We start from the raw sequence: 8,579 nt of genomic DNA, 5'->3' as shown, positions 1-8,579 counted from the left end.
CGGCGGCGTCGCGGGAGCCTGAGAGGAGCCCGGCGCCTCGATGAGCTCCTAGCTCCCACCCTGCCCCGTCCTCGCCGGCAGCAGCTCCAGGTGTGCGGGTCAGAGCAGAGCCGGGGACGCAGCTGGCTGCAATGGCGTCCAACATGGACCGAGAAATGATATTGGCTGATTTCCAGGTAAATTTCAAGCCGCCGCCGCCACACGACCGTGGCCTCTCGCTGCTTTTCTCTTTCTTCTCGTTGCTGTGCTGCTTGTTCTTTGTGGGAAGGTCTAGGGCGGTGGGTGTGAAGCCCACTCTCCAAAGCCTCCACTTGCTCGCTCTTTCTTTTTCTTTCTTTTTTTGTCAGAAATGGGGAACGTGTGCCCTCTTCTCTCAAGGTGTGTGAACAAAATGTCTTCTTTAACTTAGAGAGTTTCAGTTTTTAATAAAAAAAAAAAAAAAGCTTTTTCATCCACTTTGCTTGTTCCAACCCTCTACAACCACCCAGGCCCTGGGACAGCTGTGAGCCAGCTCACTTGGAAGAGGTAAATGCCAGGGAGGATACAAAACTCATCACTCCTCATGATTTGTCACAGTGTTTGTAATGAATCACTTACTGGTACTACAGATTAACGCTGAACAGAGGTGTTTCCATTATAACAGCAACACTAACTTCATGGTTGCCTCAGCCTATGACTGTTGTAATGACAGTAAAACTGTTCCCACCCCATTCCAAACAACAACATGTGTGTTTAGAAAGGAGGAATGTGCCCTTAAAAGTTGTTTGTTACCTTCCCTCCTCCCTGCAAATGGGTTATAATTTGACTTCAAACTCTTAAATCTTATTCCCAGAATAAAGTCTTTCTCTAAATAAAAGTGATGTGTTCAGGAGCCTGGTTAATCTGTTGAGTATATTGCTTCTTAGTATTGCTTGGTTTTATATTGTTTTTCTAAGAACAAGTAAACAAACAAGTGGAAGATACCTGCATTTGAAATAGTGGGGAGAGCCAAAAGCAGCTTGGAAGGGTATCAGATTATATCTTTTTAATATTTGCTTTTCAATCGATTTTTTTTTTTTTTTTTTTAAGCTTTGTCCATTTGCAGTGGTTGTTCTTACATGGATAGGCTCCTGGATATTCTTGGATTGAGTTGTAAAACTGCTCTCTGTATGTTCAACTTCTTAGAAGACTGTTTTTCAGCTGTTAGCAGTGAAATTTAGTTTAAAAAAAGTAATCCCTTCATTCACTCTGTATGTGTGTTTAACAAGAATGTTTCTTTGGAATTACAGGTAGGGTGACTGTAGGGTACGTTATGTAATTCCTCTTTTACAAAAGGTGTCTGATATCTTACTGACGTAACATGTGGAGTTCCCAACTGATAACAGGGAAGTGTTTTCCCTTTCCGTACCTGAGTATCTTACACCCATATTTATTAAAATGTTTAACAAATGTTTCTATAATGATCCTGTATTTTGTTGCGCTTGGAGATACTTCTGTGTGTAGGAGTGACGTCTCAATGTTAAAGCTGGGGTTTCATGAAGGAGTTCTTCCAGTAACAATACACTGTGTAAAAGGAAACTGGGACCCCAATTCTGCACTCATGCTAGTGGAGACAGACTCTTATGGAATCCCTCATTATTAGCTGAAACAGGATACATTCAGGAATCCCAGACGGTGATTAAGTTAGTGGCTGGTGAATGTAAGATTTTTTTTAATAGAGTTTTCAATCTGTACCCACTTTCCGAGTTTTTAGTGTCAATGCTATTTTGCAGTTCTGCAGTATTTTTCTGCTTGGGTTTTGAAACTGGTTAATAAAGGTACAACAGTAACTGCAGTGTTTGGTATCATGAAGACAGGTAAGTATTATTGCAAACTTGCAGATGGGCGGTGGAGTCACAGAAACCAGTTGTAGATCAAGGATGACATAATGTGTCTGAGCCTAGGACCCAGGAAATATTTTATCATATCACAACGCTTATGGAGAAAAGAAAAAAAAAATCCAAACTTTTTGCTCTTGTATTTCACTAGACAACTTTGTTTTTCTGTTTCATCCTCTCTCTTTTTTTTTTTTAAATAGTCTCAAGGATCTACCTGATTCTGAAACACTGAACTGTCAATTGTCATGCTGTTAAAACTTCAGATTAGTAAAGGACAATGTCGATCATTATTAGGCCTCGTATCTTTAGGCTGTTACAAAATGGTAAAGGATTTTGGGGTATTTTAAATACTTGATGGAATTTGCAACTCATTCACTAAGAATTTAAAATGGAAAATAAAACATGTGCAAAGTAATTCTGCATGATTTTCCCTTCTATATTTTCTGTACCTTTTAATTAATAAATATGTCTCTCAGAGTTCTGCTGCCATTTTCTATGTTTGTGTGAGGTATCTTGTTGAAGAGTGTTGTGCACACTGGAAATTTTAAAAGCAATTCTTCATAGTTTTGTTCAGCTAATCTTTGCTGAATTAAATTGGGAGGGAAACTTCCATCACCGTTTCACGCTTGCCTTTCCCAAGTTACTTTTAACAGGGATAGAGCAGTGGTCTTCGAACTTTTAAAACTTGAAAGGGTTTTCCCTCCCCATAAAAAAATTTTCAGTGAAGTCAAAATTATACTGATGTTTGATGCTTTTGTGAAGCTTTCATGGACTTATTTTGTATCTTTCAAAGACACTAGGGATTCTGCCATTGATTTCAACTAGAGCAGGATCTTGTATTGCATTTGGTTTTTCCTTTTAGCTCTGATTGTTGTGACAGGTTACCTCCGCATTCTGAGTTACTAAAGAGAAATAAGTTTTAAAAATATGTTGTATGTATACATATACATACAAACATTGAATAATTTTATAAAATATTTTAACTATAGAGTAAAACACAGAAAGTGATCTACCAAAATATTTTTTCTTAATGTCTCAAAACAATTTAAGCCTGTTCTGTGTGGTTTATAATTATTTTATTTCCTTCTCCTTTTTTAATGAGGTTACTGTATGCTACCCAGAGAGTACAAAGTACGTATTCATGCATGTGAGCTGTATAAGCAACCTGTCTAACTTTTCCTTCTTAGGTCCTCACTTAGGAAAGATTATGCAGAAGCTTAGCTTTATACATGTGTAGTCTGACTGTTTTCAGTGGAAGTAGCTAAAGTAGTAGAGTTAGGTGCACAAACAAGTGTTAGCTGTTTTACTAAATGCAATTCAGAATTTCTCCACAAAGTGTCATTGGCATATAGGAAAAACTCCTTAAGAAAAAACTCAACAACTTGTGTTTGTAGCATAAATTACTTAAAAAGGTGACTGCATGTGAATTGGTAAAAGAGTGATGCTGCAATATACCTCACATACTGGGGGAAATAAGGGCATATAATTTCTACCAATTTTTGTTAACATCGCTGTTCTTCTTTTGTTTGTTGTGTTTAACTGCAAAATGTTCTTCCATCTCCAGTGGGATACCCAGGTACTCACATGATACAAATATATTAATGATCTGTGCAGTCTGGGATTTGAAGAGAATTGCTCTCACAGTGTATTGGTCCACTTTTCATTATAAAGAAAATAGATTTTTTTGTTTTTGTTTTTTCCTTTTTAAATGGCAAACTTCAGTTGCACTGAACTTAGTTAAATTGGCATAGTTAAACTGTTCAGGAATGAAAAACAATCTTTGCGTACTGGCAGAAGTGTCAGACGTTGACATTTTTGTATGCTAGCACCTTTACTTTTGTTTTTAACAGCTTCGCTTAGGATGGGGACTAAAATTAGCAAGAATATCTTTTTGTCGTTATAAGTTACGTCCACCTGTAGGACCACTTTATTCATGCTGTGTGGTTGTCCAAACAAAATTCTAAATGTAGAGTGGGCCTAAGGGTTGGAGTAGTGTGGGAGTTGCCAGCTCCTGGGTGTCCATATATTACAAAAATATCTGGCACGTGGAGCTTCAGAAGGGAATTTTTCATAGAATTCACATTTTTTCATTGACCAAATAAATAAGTAGCTCAAGATTTGGTCTGGGTGGGAAGACTTCGGAGTGGAATGGCAAAACTCAAAACCCCTTGCTTTCATTGAAACAACACATACCTAATAGTTTTCTTCTTCTTCTTCTTCCTTCTGTTTTTCATCTATGTTCATTGTGAAATAAAGTTACATGAGTTTTTTTCTTTTTGCAATTTTTTTTTTAAACTGCGTAATAGACTGCTTTGGTATGATTCACACACATATGTATATAAATTTTTTTTTTTTTTCTCCAAACTTCACATTTGTGTCAGTCTTTTTCATAAAAACAGAGGTTTGTGGGAGGAGCAAGGGGGAATTGGGAAGGAAGAACCTCATTACCATCAGTTACGGAAAGGTGAGAAAGCATGCTAGATAATTATGTTTTAAGTTATAAAATTGACCATGACATTGATACATCAGCTTATTATTTCTTTATTTTAATTTTTTTATTTTAAGATTTAACCGTAATTTTAGCCGTAATTCAAACTACTCGTTTCCTTCTGGAATGGCTAAAATTAAAGAAACTGCAGAATCTTTTTCACTTGGAAGTTAACACAGTGCTGTTAAATAACTGACAAGATATATTTTTAAAGATTTTTTTGTTGTTATGAAAAACATCTGTCTGCTTCAGCCCTGTAAAAGATTATCTCTGTTATGCACACTGTTTTCACTGTCTAACAGTCTATGTGCAGAATTTACATGTGTATTAATTTTTTTTGAGGGTGCTAAGGGAGCTTTTCTTTCTTCTGTGTGTGTTGGCATGCTGGCTCAGGTTTTCTGTCACTTTTAAGTTATTGCCAGTATAAAAATTTGATGGGTGAAAAAGGTAGGAAGATATAAGAATAGCTTAAAGTCAGTACCCTTGATTCTTCCCCTGGATTGTGACTTATGCTGGGGGCTGGAAAGAGTGTTTCAACCATTTTATGTAAGGGTAAACCATCCACAAAGGGATTTTGAACAAATAGCAAAACTGATGTCCTTAATGTTGGTTTCTGAAAGAAATTGTGTTGTTTTGTCATTAAGGCATTGGAGCAGAAAGGACTGTTCTTGATTTCTTTGCAGACTTTCTGTGAAGTGTTTGGCAATTCGCTTGGAACAAGATCCTCAGTAAAAGATAGGTGCTGAAGAAACTTCCAATCGAAGTTTAAATCTTTGGAAAGTGTCCTCCAACTTGTTTAAAGTTCTTGGAGGCCTACATTTTCATCAGAAAGTCTCCATAGGCACCTAAATGTCTGTTTTTCTGTGTTCAGATCGTCTGAGCTTAAAACCTCAGTCTTGCTCATACCAAACCATTCTTTTGTGTGGCCTCTCTGTAGAATATAACGCAGCGCGCGCTCCTAGAGCACATCAGCTGGACTGAGCTTTGCAGCTCTCTCCATAGTATTTGGAAGGAAATCCAGTACTCTATAGATTAGAAATCAGGGTTTGGGAGAGACAGGTTTGTTGCTTCATCCCCTCATACTGGGTATCTTTAGGTAAAAGTGGACTCTGCTGAGTTTCTAATGGTTAGGTGCCAAGATGCTCAGTGCTGCTTCACCTGACCTTTTTTGTGGATATAGGTTGCTGTATCCTTAGCTAAATTTTGAAATAGTTAACAGGGCTGTTTTTCAGTGTAAAAAAGAGGACCTTAGGACACTGTAGGATGTTGAAGCTCATACTTATGAGGCCTCTTAATTTACATTTTGATTAGAATTCCTTTTAATCCTTGTTGCTTTTTATCACATCTTATAATTTTGTGCATTACACAGTCAGTAACAGCATTGGAACTGGTAGTTGGACCTCTTGGTTTGCAACACAATTGGTTTTGTTTGTTGTAAATGGCCTTAGGGTCAAGAGACCCGATAAAAGCATACTGCATGCTTAGTGTGTTTTAGTTTGGTTATTTTGATTGTCGTTTTCTGCTACCAAGACCATTGCTTATATTAATCTGTTCTTTGTGTGTTTCTGAAGAATCAACAGTTTAATTTCTTTAGATACTTTTAGACTCCTCTGTAATCCCAAAGCTCATGTTCATCAGAACAAAGCTAGTTTGATTTACTAGTCACCTTTCTGGCCTTTAAATTGAAGGTAAAGTAGATTCCAGAGTCACAAATAAGAATTTGGAGTAAGAGTGATGTCCATTTAGAAACATGATAACTTGGATATTTCCACTGATAGATGTTCAGGGAAAATCCAGCTAATTTCTGGAAAATCCAGCTAATTTCTCGAAAATCCAGCTAATTTCTCTTATATAATGACAGTTAATTAAAAATACTATCTGACATTTATAGAGAAGAAACAGGATACTATGATTTGTGTGCATTACAGCCCTGCTGTAAGAACCTAAATAATTTACCACTGGAGCACCGATTCATCTTTAGAAAGAGGTTTATGCTGTTCCTTTCATTCAATTACCTTGAAAAGACTCTTCACATTATAGTAATCATGTCACCATTTCCATCAGCCCATTCATATAGGTATTTGGGTTAGTAGGTCACTGAAACAGATTGAGAGGTGGTAGCTGTAGGATCCTTTTTCAAATGCCATGACAACTAATGCTAATTATAATATTGACATTATTAATTATATGTACTCCCAGAGGCTAGGAATGTGCTTTCATTGAAAGTTAATGTGAAAGTTATTTGGCACATTGAAAATAAAATGTGGCTAATATTTCTTGGTAAGCAAAGATTGTTTACAGTAAACACATTTACCGAGTTCATATTTTTGTGTGGAAGGAGGTGTGGGAAAGGAGAGGATGAGGATTTGAGCAAGTTGCTACATGTCTTAAGGGGTCCTGAGACTCTCCCATCTTAAGAATATTGCATTGGTGCTGGGAAGTCTGAAAGGGTAGAATTTCCCCCTCTATTTGGGCAGTTCTCATGGTTCAGTTACCACTGCAAGCCTAGTTTTTATGTGTTTCCCTACTAGAAGCAAGGGTTAATAGCTTATTAAAGGAACTACATGGCATATCTTTGATAGGATTTAATATTTTTCTAGTCAGTGGATAAGTTTGTGCATTTGTGGGGCAGCTATTAGATGAGTCCTTTCTTTTAACTACTGTAAGAACTAGAATAAAAAGCCTGGGGAAGTACCTCACATTTTACTTGTCCCTCATCAGGAAATGACATGCTTACTGGCTGGATTGATACCTACTAATTAAGCCCATTTTTTAGAGTTGACTAGATAATGTCCAATTGTAAAAACAAACTGCTCAAAGAGGAAACCAAAGCCCTAATGTATGCATTACATGTTGTTTGGTCTATCAAAGTAGTCATCTACTGGTCCTCTATGTCTAACTGGTTGAGCAGGTCTTTGTTCTGCGGGAGTAGTTACGCTTTCAAAAGATAATTCATTAAAACTGAAGTTCTTAAGAGGTGTTTTGAAACTAGAACACAGTACGTTAGCCCTTGAGTTATTTTATATAGGTTTCATATTTTACCTGTTGCAGGAAACAATTTGTAAAGACAAGAACTCCAAAACTGAGTCACCTCTATTTTTTTTTTTTTTTTTTTTTTAAAGGTCAGGTTGTTTGTGTGTGCAAATATCAAAGGTGCCATATCAGCTCAGATCGAAGACCCAGCTGGCCTAATGTCTCATCTGCAGCAGTGGCTGGTCCTTAGGAAGGAGCCGAAAGAAACGGGATTTGAATGGATTTGCTTCATCCTAGTTTCTGGAAGTCAGCACTTTAAGAGTTTGATGATAGGGTTTGTTATAAGACTTCGGAAATAAACTGTGTCAGCTTGAGTTAGTCTTGCATTCTTCAGAGATATCTGAGTAGTTTTGTGATATGTGAGTTTGCTCTGTAGAAGCCGTGTTCACTTTTCCTCAGTGTGTCATATATATTCATGTATATACTAATTCTATCCTGTATACTTTGTTGGAATTTCTGCTATTTCTTACGGTACAGAAGTCAAATTTGTCTGAATTGTAGAAATCTTAACCCCTTCTGGTTTGCACCCCAATAAAATTCACCAAAAAGCTAATATCAGCACTGTGGGAATGTGAGGTTGATTTAACCTTTAATTAAGGCTGATTTAAAGAGCAGTCTGCTGTAAAAAAATTAACATTTAAGTTCCTTTAAAATTTTGGGGACTATCATCTGGTCCTGGTGGTTTGTTCTATATGTCTCTACTGACACTTAAAGATGAGAGAGTTCTCTGTAAAGAGCAGCTTTGTTATAGGATAGTCCCCAAGTTCCTCTGTAGTGAATATGAGCACACAGAATTCATTTAGCTTTTACGATATGCCCTTACCTTCTTTGACTACTTCTTTAGTATCTTCTTCCTTTGGCCCCACTGACTCACTGGCAGGCTTCCTTGTCCTGATGCTTTTAAAAGCTTACCTAATTTTTATGTCTTTAGAGAGATTTTTTTTTTGCAGTCCTTGTTGGCCTGCATTATGGTATGACCTGTGCTTTGCTGGGATTTCAGTGTTGTTCTGTTTTCCTATTTTGGAAACCATTTCCAGGTTTTGAAGAATATGTCATAGAATAGTTTGGGTTGGAAGGGACCTTTAAAGGTCATGTAGTCCAACCCCCCTGCTGTGGGCAGGGACATCTTCAACTAGATCAGGTTGCTCAGAGCCCCGTCCAACCTGACCTTGAATGTTTCCAGGGATGGGGCATCCACCACC

General features: G+C 37.3%; 1 protein-coding gene across 2 annotated transcripts in view; it reads left to right on the top strand.

The window, feature by feature from the left end:
• Positions 1–19: 19 nt before the first annotated feature.
• The window catches only part of FAF1 (Fas associated factor 1), a 175,700-nt gene continuing 167,140 nt past the window's right edge, over positions 20–8,579 (top strand). For both annotated transcript variants that reach the window (XM_009287352.2, XM_009287351.2), the window contains exon 1: positions 20–176. In XM_009287352.2, the coding sequence (XP_009285627.1) occupies positions 132–176 (45 nt within the window). In that variant the 5' untranslated portion in view covers positions 20–131. The remainder of the gene's footprint in view (positions 177–8,579) is intronic.

Source organism: Aptenodytes forsteri, unplaced genomic scaffold (assembly GCF_000699145.1).
Source record: "Aptenodytes forsteri isolate BGI_AS27 unplaced genomic scaffold, ASM69914v1 Scaffold119, whole genome shotgun sequence".
In the NCBI taxonomy this organism is placed as follows: domain Eukaryota; kingdom Metazoa; phylum Chordata; class Aves; order Sphenisciformes; family Spheniscidae; genus Aptenodytes; species Aptenodytes forsteri.
Note: the sequence above shows the minus strand (reverse complement) of the source record. Positions and strands in the feature narration are given on the sequence as shown.